Genomic DNA, 16109 nt, shown 5'->3' on the forward strand with positions numbered 1-16109 from the left:
GCTTATAAGTGGGTGAATGTTTTAAACACTCTGAATAATTCAAAATTTAAAACACATAGATTCGGCCAGGTGCAGTGACTTGTGCCTGTAATCACAGCACTTTGGGAGACTGAGGTGGGCAGATCCCCTGAGGTCAGGAGTTTGAGACTAGCCTGGCCAACATGGTGAAACTCCTTCTCTACTAAGAATATAAAAATTAGCCAGGCATGGGGGCACATGCCTGTAGTCCCAGCTACTCGGGAGGCTGAGGCATGAGAATCGCTTGAACTGAGGAGGCGGCAGTTACAGTGAGCTGAGATCGCACAACTGCACTCCAGCCTTGGTGACAGGGTGAGACTCTGTCTCTAAATAAATAAATAAATAAATACACATAGATTCATACTTTTATTTCTGAAAGATGAATCATTTCAACATTATGAAATGTTAGAATATTTTCTTAATATTTGTAAAATAAGCAAAAAGGTAAATATAATTTACATATAAATACTGCACAGAAATATCAATTGACATATAGCTGATAACTCATACTTAAAATATATTATCAAAGCATTGTTGTACACAGCATTTAAACTCTCAGGCCACCTTAGTTTTTTTCATCTGCAAGTCATTTAGCGATAAAAAGCATTTAAATAAAACATAATGTCAAGCCGTCCTTAATACACTCCGCATGTTTCATAACCAAAGCTTTCAAACGGCTATTTCCATCCGGTTTTAACTTTAAAACAGATCACATAAAAGCTGCATTTGTTCAGTGATAGTGTGTATTTAACAATAACAAAAAAACTGCCTTTTTTAATCTCTGAAAAAAACTCTTCTCATTAATATGAAATGAAATAAAAATACAGAGAAGATAGTTAAAGCTGGACATAGAGTTTTCAGTAACAATAAGTTAAAACATAAAGGGAAAATATTAAAACCACCTTTAGTGTTTTTGGGAAATCAAAATAATCATTTTTAAAGCTCTGAATTTTGGATATAGAAAAAGTTGAAAAGTATTTCCTTTTTATTGAAAGACATAACTAATCATAATCATTTGAAATATCCTTTATGATATATGATCACACCTGAAGAACCCCAACATCTAGTAAAAAAATAATGCAGTTTCACTAGAACGTGAATTTGAACATGTTTCATACTTGTTGGGCAGTTTTATAAAAATAAAGCAGTTTCCTTAGGAAAAAACAATCTGCCAATTAGAATACGTATCTTTTCTTTAGAGACGGGGTCTCACTAAGCTGTCCAGGCTAGTCTTGAACTCCTGGGCTCAAGCCATCCTCCTTCTTTGGCCTCTCGAGTAGCTAAGACTACAGGTGCCTGCTACAACACCTGGCTGGAATGTGTATCTTCATTTTGGGAAAAAAAAAAAAAAGGTGTTTTCCTCCGAAAATAATAAACTTCAACCCCTGGCTATATGAACATTCATGGACTCATACAGATGAAAACAAATTATCGTGCTCCTAGAAACTAGTTTTTTTCACTAGCACAGTCTGCGACACCATCTGGAAACTGTCACCAAAATATTAAGATTCACAAGCAAGCACTGGTGAACAACATTGGACCTGGTGAATCATTTCTACCACCACTAAATGCATTTATCCAAAGGGACTGTGTGGTGATGGTGTTCTGCAGTCCTGTAATACCATCTAGTGTCCTCTTATTTCAGCCACGTATTCACAAATGCTTGAATTTATATTTAAACTCAATGTCATACAATGGCGGCAAAATGCCCAAGCCTGCCCGGGACTGGTCCAAAGGCGGACATTTAGCTTGGCCCTCTACAAGCTCCAGTTCAAAATAAGAAAGCATCAAAACCAAAAATTGCTTGATTTCGTGGATAGCAAACACTCTTCCAGGGCATATCGTAGCTCCTGATCCAAAGGGCATGTAGTAATACTTTAACTTGAGTCCATTACAGTAGAAGGTAGTCTTTGTCTTCCCGTTTTCATCAAGATACCTATCATATTTAAAAGTCTGCAATAAAAATACAAAGAAAACAGCCTTTAAGCTAGTTTTAAAGAAATTTATCTCTTTCTCGACCTGGAAGCTCCAAAGAGTAATTTTCTTTTTAAATCTACTCCATTAGTGATTTAGCAAATACTCCACATTGAATCAGAAAGTAATACACTTAATGAGCTAAGGAAGCCTTCTGACACCTCCTATCGTGCTTGAACGATTAGTTCCTTAGTCAGGCAGAGCTAGAGAGAGAAGCGTTTCCAGAAGAAACTGGAAGAATCAATATATTAGCCTCCAATTTCCTGGATTTGGGAGGAGGTGTTTTTAAGAAAAAAAAAAAAAGTGGCAGGTTTATTATCATGACTGCAAACATAATCTAGCAAAGACTGTGTGATGACAAATACCTGGACTAAAAATTAAAAATTCAGACCACTATCTAAATTTTCCAAAATATATGAATATTTAACACGATTAAGGGGACAATCCCTATGACTACAATGATAAAATCAATTCTACCATTCCTCTTTATTTAGATCTAGGTAGCTATCACCTGGATATTGAACTTCAATGAGCAGGCACTTACCAAAGGGTCTGGGTAGATTTCTGGATCTAAGTGCATTAACTGTGGGTAAAGAGCTATGATGTCATCTTTTCGGATGTTGTAGGAACCGTCCTCAAGGTGCAAAGTGAAATCCTCCTTAGCTGTCCGAATGTTGAGGGAGGCACTGGAAAGCCTCAGTGATTCCTTGATTATGCTTTCTAAATATTTTAAAAGCAAAAAAGGTAAAAAATGAAAGAAGGAAGGGAGGAAGGAAGAGAAGAACAAAGCAAGTGTTTGAAGGTCATATGATATAGAGTCTGAACTACAGACAGCCTGGCAGTGCATAACACAAAGGGACTGTGTGGTGACAGTGTTCTGTAGTCCTGTAACATGAACAGGGTATGGGAAGCTGATCAGATAAACATTTCCCAAACTTTCTTTCTGTTACCACGATGCTATTATCAATGATTCAACTGTGTCTGAATTTTTTTTATTTTTGTTTTTGTTTTTAGCCAGGGTCTCATTCTCTTGCTCAGGCTGCAGTGCAGTGGCATGATCATGGCTCACCACAGCCTCAACCTCCCAGGCTCAAGTGATCCTCTCACCTCAGCCTCCCAAGCAGCTGTGACTATAGGCGTCTGCCACCATACCCAGCTAATTGTCTTCTTTTTATTGTTTGTAGAGACAGGGTTTTGCTGTGTTGCCAGGCTGCTCTTGAGCTCCTAGGCTTAAGCGATGCGCCCACCTCAGCCTCCAAAAGTGCTTTGATTACAGGTGTGAGTCACCATGCCCAGCCTGAATGTATTTTTAAATCAGATCCTCTGAGTTAATAATAATCTTTTGATTAAGAGATAATCATCTTGGTCATAATTGGGAAACAAAATTCCATCATTTTATAGGAAAGTAATCATCTAATAAAACTGGAAAAATCAGTAATACATTTTTATATAAATTATTCAAAGTTTATCACTTCTGAGATTTAACATGCTGAGGACTTCTGAGACTGAATATACTGATAATATTGATATATACATATGTTTTTTCTAGGTGTTTACTGCAGCTTCAGTTCAACATTTACAAGAACCTATTTTTATCCATATACTATCTGATGTTGTGTGGCGATCCCTGCTGCCTAGTAAAGGCATAAAGGGACAAAAAGAACCAACCTGAAAATGGCCGAAATATAGAGAGCTCACGAGAGGTCCAGCCTGACCTTTCAGACTTATCCTTTAACTGTCATGTTTTAGGGTGCTCATCACATGATTGTGTATAAAATCCCAGAATGTTAGCATTTTATTTTACAGATAAGAAAAGGAAGGCCCCCAAAAGAGAACTGACATGTCCAAAGTCTCCCAAGTCAGACCCAACAAGGAACCTAAGCTTCTTGCCTCCTTAAATAAAATAACCAAAAAAAGAAAACTTTCTTACTTTAAACATATCATATTGTTGGCCGGGTGCAATGGCTCATGCCTGTAATCCCAGCACTTCGGGAGGCCGAGGCAGGCAGATCACTTGAGGTCAGGAGTTCGAGACCAGTCTGGACAACATGGTGAAACCCAGTCTCTACTAAAAATACAAAAATTAGCCAGGGGTGGTGGCGTGCACCTGTAATCCTAGCTACTTGGGAGGCCGAGGCAGGAGAATGGTTTGAACCCAGGAGGCAGAGGTTGTAGAGAGCCAAGATCACACCATTGCACTCCAGCCTGGGCAACAGAACAAGACTTTGTCTAAAAAAAAAAAAATTAAATTAAAAATATCATATTGCCATATTTCTATAAAATATAGAAAAGCAGAACAAAGAAAAATCAAAGAAGCTTCAAATCCATCACTCAATCCATGCAGGTAACTGTGGTTTCTTAGTGGTTCTTTTCCCTCCTTTATTTTATGAAAATGACTAATATACTTCCATTAACCATCAGATTAGCGGTAAGAGGAATAAGAGAAACATAGTGCGGCAGTGCAGGGTGGTAGCTGAGAGAAGAGCATCCCACACAATGATGTATTTGATTCTACCCTGGCTGCAGCTTAACCTCTAGGTGTCAGTTTTCTCACTTGGTACAAATAAATAGTAACAGTCCCAAGTCACAGGATTGTTGTGAGGATTAACCAAGAAAACTCATATGAAATACTTAGCTTAATGCCTAGAATTCAGTAAGTATGTAATTGATGTTGGTCATTATTGTTGAAGTAGTAGGACATAGAAAATGAAACGCAACATAACAAGTATACCCACCTAATACTGGCAGGTCATTCAGTTGTGTTTGACTCAAACAAATGGGATTGCCTTCCAAGCTGACTTTTTGACCAGCATTCTCTAATGTTCTTTTCACTTCTTCAGTAGCTGCTTTCATTGCTTCCGGGTTCCTATTAAAAGTTAAGAGAAAAAAATGTATGTACAGAAAATAAACTTTTTCCATACTTTGAGTTCTGCAAACAAATAGGCCTTTCCCCCTCCTTTTAACTAGATGGTGAAGATATCAGGGCAGAAGAGACAGGGATAGTCCTGTTTGCGTTTACTACATTTGTAATTGCGTTTTATGTCCTTGGATATTAGTAAGAATCCAGTACTTTGGGAGGCCAAGGCGAGTGGATCATGAGGTCAGGAGTTTGAGACCAGCCTGGCCAACATGGTGAAACCCTGTCTCTACTAAAAATACAAAAATTAGCTGGGCATGGCAGTGGGATCCTGTAATCCCAGCTACTCGGGAGGCTGAGGCAGGAGAATTGCTTGAGCCCGAGAGGTGGAGGTTGCAGTGAGCCCAGATTGCGCCACTGCACTCCAGCCTCGGTGACAGAGCAAGAGTCCGTCTCAAAAAAAAAAGAGTAATAAAAAAAGGGGGCCTTGCTACATAAAAGTTAAACTTTGGTCAGGGCTTTTATAAACAAGTGTTTCTAATAAGGATTAGACATGGCTAGGGAGCTACATAACAAAACTACAGTATGTTGAGTCTCAAAATGTTTGACTGATAAGTATTTGTGAAACTATCATAAAATATGGCTACAATTTCCTTTATGATGTTAAATTGATGTTGTATGCCTGCTGTAAATATGTGAATTTATTCTGGATGTGCTTTCTCAAGTAATAACTTTGGAAGATAGTCAACATTTGTGACAAATTAGTAATAAGTTCTCACATCTGAAATTAAGTTTTAAAATATTTTATAAGACCTAAAGTCATCAGCTGCCAATAGAAATTTGGCATTCCCAATCCTATGGAGTAGCAATTTTGTGTCTACATGATACTAAATATCCAATTTAATTGGAATAATTCAATAATAGACCATTCTAATTTCAAATTCCCAAAAGATTAACACTTTGGAGAGAAATCACGTTATGTAAAACATATGTTATTACAGTTTTTTTTCCTGTTACATACAGTTTTAAAAAGCAAAACCTAGCTAAGTCTCTTATCAATAAAAATTGATTATGATTGATTCATAGCTCTCATACTTGGTCAAAAACAGAAGAACAGCAATTCCTAATTGAGTGAAAACAAACTGTGAATGAACAAATAAATAAGGCATAGTCACTGCCCTGATTAAATCAGTAATCACTTAAATACATTTTTATGATTATGAAAACTGCATTATGGACTTAAGTTGGTGTCGTGAAGAACAGTATGGGGTTAAGAGTGAGGGCTCTGGACCAGGCAGCCTGAATTGACCCCAACACGAGCACATACAAGCTCTATGACTTGGGGTGACATCTCTTTCTCTGGGACTGCCTTTGTTTCTATAAAACACTTTTACCAGTCATAGCTGCCTATGTTTTTGCAAGGACTGAATGAACTCAAACATGTTAAACACTAACACGCATTAGTGCTACGTTCTTGATTGATGGCATGAGAAAGGCTTTTTTTCTTAAAGTTAAAATGGTTTAATTTCTATGTTCTACTAAAATAAAATAAAAAAAGAAATGGATATGGTGTTAGTCACCTAATCATTTGAAATAAACTCCAGAAAGTCGCTGGAATGGTGTTTGCTTGCGATGCCCAGAGGACCACAAGGTGCGTCTTGGCCTTCTCCAGGTCATCAAAGGTGGACAAAGTGTCATTGAGAAACATGCGCAGTCTGATCAGTTCTGAGACGCTTTCCCTCTTTTGGAGGTTCTCGTGCCTCAAGCTCTCTGCCAGTTTCTCCCGGGCACTGTGCGCGGTCCTGAACATGTGAATGGGGAGGCCTGCTACCAGGGCTGGAAAGACTTTGTCGAACTGCTTGAAGTTGTCAAGATTGTTTAGAATATGTGCTTTCTGTGTGTCTTGCCTTGTAAGATCCCTGCCAAAGATAGTTAAATACCCAGCTTCAAACATCACTCGGTAGCAGAAAGAATACATCCCTTCTGTCACCCAGGCAGCGGTCTTTGAGTTAGAGAAGACTGGAGGTCTCATGATACGTTGGAGGTTTTCCATCATGCTTTCCGTGAGGGAATTCAAGGCATTGCCCTGCAGGGTTTTGATGAAAGTGTTGTTTATGTTTTCAGTGGTATTTCCATCCTTTGGGTCAATGCTTCTGTGCCCAAATGCCTGACAGAAAATAAAACATGCAGAAAAAGAAATTAAACCTGACCTAGTCATAGTAAATGACTGAAAAACGGATTAGATACTTTCATAGTTCCTTACTTCTTAAAAACAGGAAATTGGCTTTCGCTTGTACAATTTCATAGCACTTTACAAATAAATGGCCAAATTGTACCTTTCCTTTAAAGCCAAGTTCAGTGGCACTCCCCTGGATCACTCAAGTCATCTATGTCTTATCTCTTATGCTACTGCACTTATATACACCTATTGCACATAAACTTATTGACAATGTTTTAAAATCATTAGTTATCTTTTATATTATTTGTAGATTTCTTTTTCTTTTAGAGATGGGGTCTCACATTGTTGCCCAGGCTGGAGTGAAGTGACACAATTATAGCTCACTGCAGCCTCAAACTCCTGGGCTCAAGCAATCCTCCTGCCTCAGCCTCTCAAGTCACAGGGACTACAGGTGTGTTCCATTGTGTCCAGCTGTAGATGTATTTTTTTTTTTTTTTTGAGACGGAGTCTCGCTCTGTCCCCCAGGCTGGAGGGCAGTGGCCGGATCTCAGCTCACTGCAAGCTCCGCCTCCCAGGTTCACGCCATTCTCCTGCCTCAGCCTCCCGAGTAGCTGGGACTACAGGCACCCGCCACCTCGCCCGGTTAGTTTTTTGTATTTTTTAGTAGAGACGGGGTTTCACCATGTTAGCCAGGATGGTCTTGATCTTGTGAGCTCGTGATCCGCCCGTCTCTGTAGATGTATTTTAACCAAACTTTAAGCTACTTAGTCACAAAGACCAAAGCTAATATTTATAAGTAAGTAGTTGCTAGTTTTTTTTCTTAGCAACAGAGATTCTTTTATTAATCTAAATGATGTTAAAATATCTTGCCAATTCCTTAACAAAATGAAACACTGTGTGGCACAAGTGTGGCAAGACAACTGTTGAATGTTAAGTTTCCATCACTTGCACTCTTTCATAGACACTGCTGATGTGATGAATTTTTCTCTCTCTTATTCATACAGTGTCACCTGTCTCAGTAGAGCATTTAGTGTATATTTCACCCTCATTAACTTGTCAACAAATGACACATTTATACCTATTTTGACTTTCTAAATGATTGTTACTACGAAGCTATGTATAATTTAACTTATTTATGTTTCTAAGAATCTCCACGTAAGGATAACTCTCTTCAACACCTTTATCGTAAAATCTAAGTACATCAAAATTTCTAAATAGACCAGCACATAAAAAGGTAGAAGACAAACAGAATGGTAAATAAATGTAAAACTGCTTACCTTCGCAGAAGTAGCAAAGTGAAATTTTTTCCAATCAAAGTATTTTCCATGGCACAACACCTTATGGTATGACAAGGGATTTGTGATGAAATGGACATATTTTCCCATTAGTTTGCAGGTAAAAACATGACCATGTTTCCTTTGATTTGCTCTGAGGAACTCAAGAGGATTGGCACCAAATTGCAGCGCACAGCCCAGGTATGGAATCAACCCATTCTCTAGAGGTGGTTCACCCGTTTGCCTGTCAGAAACAAATGTATGATAGACATGGATGATTACACATTTGGGTTTTTACTTACATCAGGTTTAAAAATTCTTCCCGCTGACTTCAAACTTTAAAACCCTATAGTTTATAGATATTTCTTTTGTTGGATGGGCTCCGCTCTTTTACTACGAAAATAGGTTATATTAACCTAGTAACATGATATGTTGGTGGAAAGGATTACTAAATCTATCCATTTATGCATCCATCCATATGTACATTCAACAAGCACCCGTCTACTGTGTGCTCGTCACTTTTCCCTATGATTCAGGCGAAAGGATTTACAAGGCCAATGAGATTCTTGCTGTCAGTGCGGAAACAAAACTACATCTAGTGTTTATAATTTTGCTAAGCATCATTTTTCTAAATATCTCAAAATGTTTCTTTTGATTATTTTCTTTAAAGACATAGATCACTGAATAAGAGAGGATTTCAGAACTGAGATTTTCAAAATCTTCCTAGTTTAAAGATATTATTATTCTGTAAGGATGGTTTCAGAGAAGAAGAATCTCATGTGAGAAATTACCTTATTATAAAATGAAATTGAGTAAGATAAACACTGACAGAATCATCTATTGTAATTCAGTGCTCCTTTAAAATGTTTCTATTAGAAAATGTAAACTTATTTTCCAACATAAACTTCTGTACCTCTTGATAGAATAATACAGTATAAAGTAATAACTTTTCTTTTCTTAGTTTGAAGATAAGTAGTTTAATTAAAAGTAAAAACTATCAGGCCTGAAAGAAACTGCAAAAGGCAGAAAACACATAGCAATCTACAAAGTTGAAATATGCTCAAGGGTGATTTTCTCTTTTTGAGATTGACATAGCAGAGAATATCTACATGCCTCCCCACAATTACTCCTTGAGCCAATTAGAAGTTAAATAAACTCCTTGAGCCAATTAGAAGTTAAATAAATCTCTTTTTGAGATTGACATAGCAGAGAATATCTACATGCCTCCCCACAATTACTCCTTGAGCCAATTAGAAGTTAAATAAACTATGGTTCTGGATCTGACTGTATTTGTTTTTCTTGCATTCTTGAACCAGTTGTAAATAAATGAAATCAATGTCACATACACTCAGCAGACTTTCCCAATTTACCAGAGTTGATTAACATTGATTTAAAAACAGAAATAGAATGATCAGCTCAGGTCTATGCTGTAGTCTAGGCTTAGGCAGAGTCTATATGATGCACAAGAATGAGCTTAAAAGAGAACATTTATTTAATAAGAGTATCTATTGAAGCCATGTGAGAGAAAGCAATCCTTTCCACGTAGATTCCCACTTGCTACTTGTATCCTTACTAATTTGGGCTTCGTCTTTAGATATACATATAAATGTACATGGAGACCTTATAAAATTTCTGTCGGTTATGTTTAACACCAATATACATTTATACATTACCATTGGTATATGCCAATACTAAAAAAGGACGTTGTCATCATATATTTTGTTAGATATAGTAAAAAAGATATTACTTTAAAAATTCATATCAAAATTTTCATTAAAAAAATAAGGAAGATAATGCTAATATGTGTAAGTATAGAAAACCAAATTTACTGTATAACAATGAAGGTAAAAAAAAAATTAAATGGATGAATTAAAGAGCAATTTAAAGATAAAACATTCCTTACCTTCTCCTTATTCCAAGAATAAGCCATAGAAAACAGCATGCTGCTATAGCAATCCCCCAAATCAAAGATATGGTCATCATTTTGCAAATCTAGGCCAAAATCTCTGAGGAAGAAAATCTCTGATTAGAAAGGCAAAGATGTCACTGAAAACAGACTCAAGCTAGGTTTTTTATATACATAGTACCCAGATCCATTAACTTGAGCTTGTTGACCAAAGCAAACAATTAGCCATTTGTTCATTCTATTAGAAAAAAAAAAAGTGGTAACAACTGGCCTTGAACTAAGTCCACAGGTATCAGAAGTGGTTCCAAAGCAATCAGAGACCTGCAATACTTGATAAGTTGAAGGTCTCTCAAATATATGTTGACTTAACATTCGGACCTGGGGACAGCAGCTAATATTATGAGTTTGGTATGTGTAAAAAGAACAAATAAACCTGTTTAAGATGGGCATAGCTAATAAATACATAAAATATAATAAAGAAAAATAAGAATGAGTTATTCATCAAGCTTATAATTTGGTCTTGTTAACTTTTAAAGAAGAATTAATTTAGGTGCTTTGCCAGAGAGATGCTGATCAAGTTCGGAGGAAAGAGACTGGGAAAAACATTTCTGTTGCTTCGTGTTCAGTGCTTTTATAAAATCATAGATATTTTACTACATATAGTAACATGTTACTTACCTAACATCCTCAAGAGAGTATTCTACATAAGTGCATCCTCTTGATAAATATAGCTTATTGGAAGCATCAAAATTTTATCTATCATTCTTGTAATTAAAATGTTTATCAATTTTTCTAATTATTAAAGTAATAAATTTCATTTCAAGTAAGTTAAGACTAACTAAAACATATCTTGGTGGAAAGTGAACATCTATTAATAATTTACCTACCACGCTACTCCTCTACTCAGAAGTAACCACTATTAACTATTTGGCATATGTTCTTCCAAACTTTATTTCTGTGTACACAAAAATATTAGTTGAACATTTATTACATGCCAAGAACTCTTCAAAAGTATTCTAGTTACAGGCATTAACAAGATAGGCAGGTTTCCTAATCTAATGGAGACTCTATTCCAATGGAGAAAGGAGAAATAAAATACATGTTATGAAAAAAATAAAACATGGTATAGAAAGCTAGGGGGGAATGAGGACAACTTTAGATATGATGATCAGAGATGGGCTCTCTGAAGATGTGACATTTGAGATCTGAATGACAAGAAGAGACTGCTCATGTGAGTATCAGAAGGAAGGATATTCCAGGAAGAGGAAGCAGCAAATGCAATGTCCTGAGTCAAGGATCAATGTGCTGAGTCTAAGAACCAAAAAGAAGGGAGTATCCTACTGAAGCAGAGTGAATGCAAGTTCACAGTTAAGACAAAAGACAAGAAGGTGGGCAAGAGTATTGTGTGTGTGTATATATGTACACATACCCACACAAGTAGATATATATACACGTACACACAGTATTCTCTCTATATGTTTATACATGTGTATATACATATGTATAAATAATTTTGAATATGTGCTTCATCTTCCATTGGATAAATGTACTATAATTTATTTAACTGATTTCCTATTGATGGATATGTGGGTTGTTTCCAGTTTTGGCTATAGACTCCATAGGTTTATTTCATGGTTTTTTTTGTCTTTACCTGTTTAAACAGAGATCACACATTTTGTGTGTGTAATTTATCACCATAATTATTAATATCAATCATTGTATGGCAGTACATAGATTTTTCTTAGAATCTAGGTTTTTGGGGGGCTTTGTGCATATTATTTAGACAGATGGATTTTTAAAAACTTAATACATCTTTTAAAAATATCGCTTATAAAAAAGCTGACCTTATACATGGCCAATCACAGCAAGGTATCCCAGTCAGATAAAATGCCAGTCTAAAATCCAAATAATACAGCCCTTTAGAGTCACTTCTCAGACAAATGAAGAACAAGCAAACATACAAAAATGGAAAGGAAGTCAGGCATGGTAGTGTGACATGGTTTGGCTGTGTCCTCATCCAAATCTCATCTTGAATTCTCACATGTTATGGGAGGAACCTGGTAGGAGGTGATTGAATTATGGGTGCAGGTCTTTTCTGCGCTGTCGTCGTGATAATGAATAAATCTCATGAGATCTTATGGTTTTAAAAAGAGGAGTTTCCCTGCACAAGCTCTTTTCTTGTCTGCTGCCATGTGAGACGTGCCTTTCTCCTTCCACTATGATTGTGAGGCCTCCCAAGCGATGCAGAATTGTAAGTCCAATAAACCTCTTTCTTTCATAAATTGTCCAGTTTCAGGTATGTCTTTATCAGCAGCATGAAAATGGAATAATACAGTAAACTGGTACCAGTAGAGTGGGGCACTGCTGAAAAGATAACCAAAACTGTGGAAGTGACTTTGGAACTGGGTAACAGGCAGAGGGGTTGGAACAGTTTGGAGGGCTCAGAAGAAGACAGGAAAATGTGACCAAGTTTGGAATTCCCTAGAGGCCTGTTGAATGGCTTTGACCAAAATGCTGATAATGATATGGACAATGAAATCTAGGCTGGGGTGGTCTCAGATGGAGATGAGGAACTTTTTGGGAACTAGAGCAAGGGCGACTCTTGTTATGTTTTCATAAAGAGACTGGCAGCATTTTGCCCCTGCCCTAGAGCTTTGTGGAACTTTGAACCTAAAAGAGATGATTTAGGGTATCTGGCAGAAGAAATTTCTAAGCAGTAAAGCATTCAAGAAGTAACTTGGGTGCTGTTGAAGGCATTCAGGTGTGTTGTTGTTGTTGTTGTTGTTGTTTTGAGACGGAGTCTTACTCTGTTGCCAGGGCTGGAGTGCAGTGGTGCGATCTCGACTCACTGCAACCTCTGCCTCCCGGGTTCAAGTGATTCTCCTGCCTCAGTCTCCCGAGTAGCTGGGATTAAAGGCACCCACGACTATGCCCAGCTAACTTTTTGTATTTTTAGTAGAGATGGGGTTTCACCATGTTGGCCAGGCTGGTCTCAAACTCCTGACCTCATGATTCGCCCACTTCAGTCTCCCAAAGTGCTGGGATCATAGGTGTTAGCCACCGCACCTAGCCAGGTATTCAGTTTTATAAGGGAAGCAGAGCATAAAAGTTTGGAAAATTTGTAGCCTGATAATGCGATAGAAAAGAAAATCCCATTTTCTGAGGAGAAATTCAAGCCAGCTGCAGAAATTTGCATAAGTAACAAGGAGCTGAATGTTAATCCCCAAGACCATGGGGAAAATGGCAAAGTAATGGGGGTCTATTGTGGAATGGGCTGGTGAAGTCTTGTCGTGATTAATATGGGGCTTTCATAATCACATTCGAGCCACATTTTCATGAAGCCATAGGGAATGAAACCAGTTATGGCAAATACAAATATAGTTTTGCATTTTAAATATATGCTTTTGAGATTGTAAATGCCTAGCAGGACTAGAGAATAAGAAGCTGTTGACACATTCTAAAAGAATCATAACTTTTACATTCATTTTGAGGTTTTCACATTTTAAAAGCTTCTCGTGTATTTTTCTACTTTAATGAAATGACTAACTTGGGCAGGATGGGTATTTTGACCATGTTAAAGATGAGGAAATAGAGGCAAGAAGGTTCAGTGGAAAATGTTACATAGCTTGAATTAGTTCAAACGGTCGATGAAGAGGAAACTGCGATTAAATCTAGATTTGTATGTTGGCTTGGCCATTAAGTATTTACCTTTCAACAAGATGCTTTTCCTCTCCAAGTCTTTGCTTTCTTATCTGTAAAACAGGGATGATTATAGTGCATGACTCATAGATATTAAGATGAAGTAAGACAATGTCTGTAAGACAGACATGTAAGACATGTCTGTTAGCCTAGCACCTGGCACAATGTATGCTCAAAAATGTTTGCTGTAGTTAATAAACTGGCAAATTCAGGATTCAAGCCCAGATTGCTCTGAATTGAAGTGTGATAGTCCACCTTTACAGCACAGTACTGCACAAGAAGTACAGGGGAGTCCAAGTCCACCTGACTACAGGTTTAGGAAAGGGTAAACACACAACCAACTGGGTATGAATAAATCATATGCATTTCATTCATTCATTCATATGAACTTAATATGTACTTTGTGCAAGGCACCTTTTAAGTGCTGGAGATAGAGAGATAAATAAGACAGGCAGTCTCTACCCTCTGGGGACACAGCTAATCAACAGGAGAACAAATATATTGATTTGATTTCTGACAAGAAACCACCATTTTTTACTATCAGAAAAAGTCTGGCCAATGCATCAATATTCAGTGTCAAGATCGTCAAAAACTCTCTTCATTTAATCCACAGGGTAGCACCATGAAGCAGGCACTGATGCCCCTCAATGTACAGATGACTGAATGTGGTGAAGCTCTGACTCCAAGCCCAGGGCAGCCCCTACTATGCCGTGCTGTAGCACAGGAAGAACTCCATTCACCCAAGTGAAAGACAGGTTTGGGGGCCTGGAATCAAAGAAGGCTAAGTGGTTCCTTTACTTTTGTGATAAGTTTCATCCCCATCTCAGCCTTCTGAAACTTAGTCCAAGAAGCCCAACTGGTTCATCGGACTTGCTGTGACCAGTTAACCTTGCCAGCTCAGGGAAAGAGAGAGAGAGAGAAGGGGGCAGTCAGGGGGAGGGAGAGAAAGAGGGAGAGAGAAAAAGATAGAGGAGTTTTTTTTCCTGAATGTGAGCAATCCTGGCTCCTTTTATCTCTCCAATCTCATGGAAATATTTCCAAAAGGACATATTGAAGGAAACCAAATCTTGAGCCATAGAGGAAGCTGGGCTTGTCTTCTCAGACCAGCACAGGGCAGTTCATTAGCTGGAGTACTAGTTTCACTTTTCTGACGTTCCCTAGCTCCTAGGAGAGAAGGCTGAGGTGCTTAGAGATGATGCACAGAGAGAATAGAACAAACCTCTGTATGTTAATGGCTCTGGAGATGTTCTTGAACTGGGTCAATTGCTGAAGTACTATTTTCCCCTGAAGATAACGAGATGAGAAAGGAGAAGACTTTTCCTTATAGGCTAACAGAACAAAAGGTGGTGAGGAACCACGAAGAATGTTAGCACCTTAACCTCTGACTTGCTCCATTTGTTCTGTTGTAAAAGGCAAGTAAGTTCTGTTGTCTTCTTTCTGACATTTTAAGAAAATGTGAAAACGTTTTTGGAAATACGTGATGAAAGTATCACTGAAATGTGTGGCAGAGCCTCTACTATGGGGCCAGAGTCTTCACATACATTGTCTCATTTAACCCTTACAATAGTACTATGAGAAAACAGGAGGTCAGAGTTTCAGCAGCTTCCCAAAACTCAATTCATGGGAATTGCAGATCTAGGATGCAAACCCAGGGCTCTGGGACTCCACAGCTCACATGCATGCCCTTTATATTTCAGAGTTTTTCTCCCAGAGCTCCAGGGCTCCCTGTTGTGGTGGGGGAGAAAGCCAAAGGAGAGGCTCTGCCCACTGCCCTCTTCTGCTTCATGAAAGGGGACTGTAGTATGAAATTTGTTTCAAGGAAGGGCTCCATAACTAAAATAAAGCAAAATGAAAATAGCACAAGCCCTTTGAAAATCACTGTGGAATGCCAGTTACCCCACAAACCCTATGCCATCAGATATTTTCAATGATTTAGTTACTTTTTATTCATTTTTCTTGAGATAAAATTCAAGTACCATAATATTCACCCCTTTAAAGAGTACAATTCAAAATTTCTAGCATATTCAAAGATTGTGTGACCATCACCCCTATCCAATTTCAGAATAGTTTCATTATCCCCACAAGAAATTCTATATCCATTTGCAGCCACTCTCCACCACAGAGAGTATATTGGCAATCACCAATACACTCTCTGTCTCTATAGATTTGCCTGTGCTAGACATTTCGTATAAATGATATAAT

The 16109-nt window shown here is 37.8% G+C and overlaps 1 protein-coding gene across 2 annotated transcripts; it reads right to left on the reverse strand.

Moving 5' to 3' along the window:
* Positions 1-371: 371 nt before the first annotated feature.
* LOC101004221 (cytochrome P450 7A1) lies at positions 372-15836 on the reverse strand. Of its 2 annotated transcripts, XM_021942349.2 has the most exons (7): positions 13917-15836; positions 10206-10308; positions 8306-8546; positions 6430-7016; positions 4728-4858; positions 2537-2712; positions 379-1971 (listed from the first exon to the last, which is right to left on the reverse strand). In XM_021942349.2, exons 2-7 carry the CDS (start codon positions 10283-10285, stop codon positions 1672-1674), a joined length of 1515 nt encoding a protein of 504 aa, XP_021798041.1. In that variant the 5' UTR covers positions 10286-10308; positions 13917-15836; the 3' UTR covers positions 379-1671. The 2 variants fall into 2 exon arrangements, with proteins under 2 accessions (XP_003902832.1, XP_021798041.1); XM_003902783.5 differs by lacking the exon at positions 13917-15836 and having other exon boundaries at positions 372-1971; positions 10206-10704.
* Positions 15837-16109: the final 273 nt, after the last annotated feature.

The sequence above is a fragment of the Papio anubis genome, chromosome 8 (genome assembly GCF_008728515.1).
Source record: "Papio anubis isolate 15944 chromosome 8, Panubis1.0, whole genome shotgun sequence".
Taxonomy (NCBI): Eukaryota; Metazoa; Chordata; class Mammalia; order Primates; family Cercopithecidae; genus Papio; species Papio anubis.

Excerpts from the sequence above, each read along its gene's own strand:
- LOC101004221 (XM_003902783.5), bottom strand. The coding sequence starts at position 10,285 with ATGATGACCATATCTTTGATTTGGGGGATTGCTATAGCAGCATGCTGT. Across the intron at positions 8,547-10,205 it reads ATTCTTGGAATAAGGAGAAG|GCAAACGGGTGAACCACCTC; the intron begins GTAAGGAATGTT and ends TGTTTCTGACAG. Across the intron at positions 1,972-2,536 it reads AAATCTACCCAGACCCTTTG|ACTTTTAAATATGATAGGTA; the intron begins GTAAGTGCCTGC and ends TTTTTATTGCAG.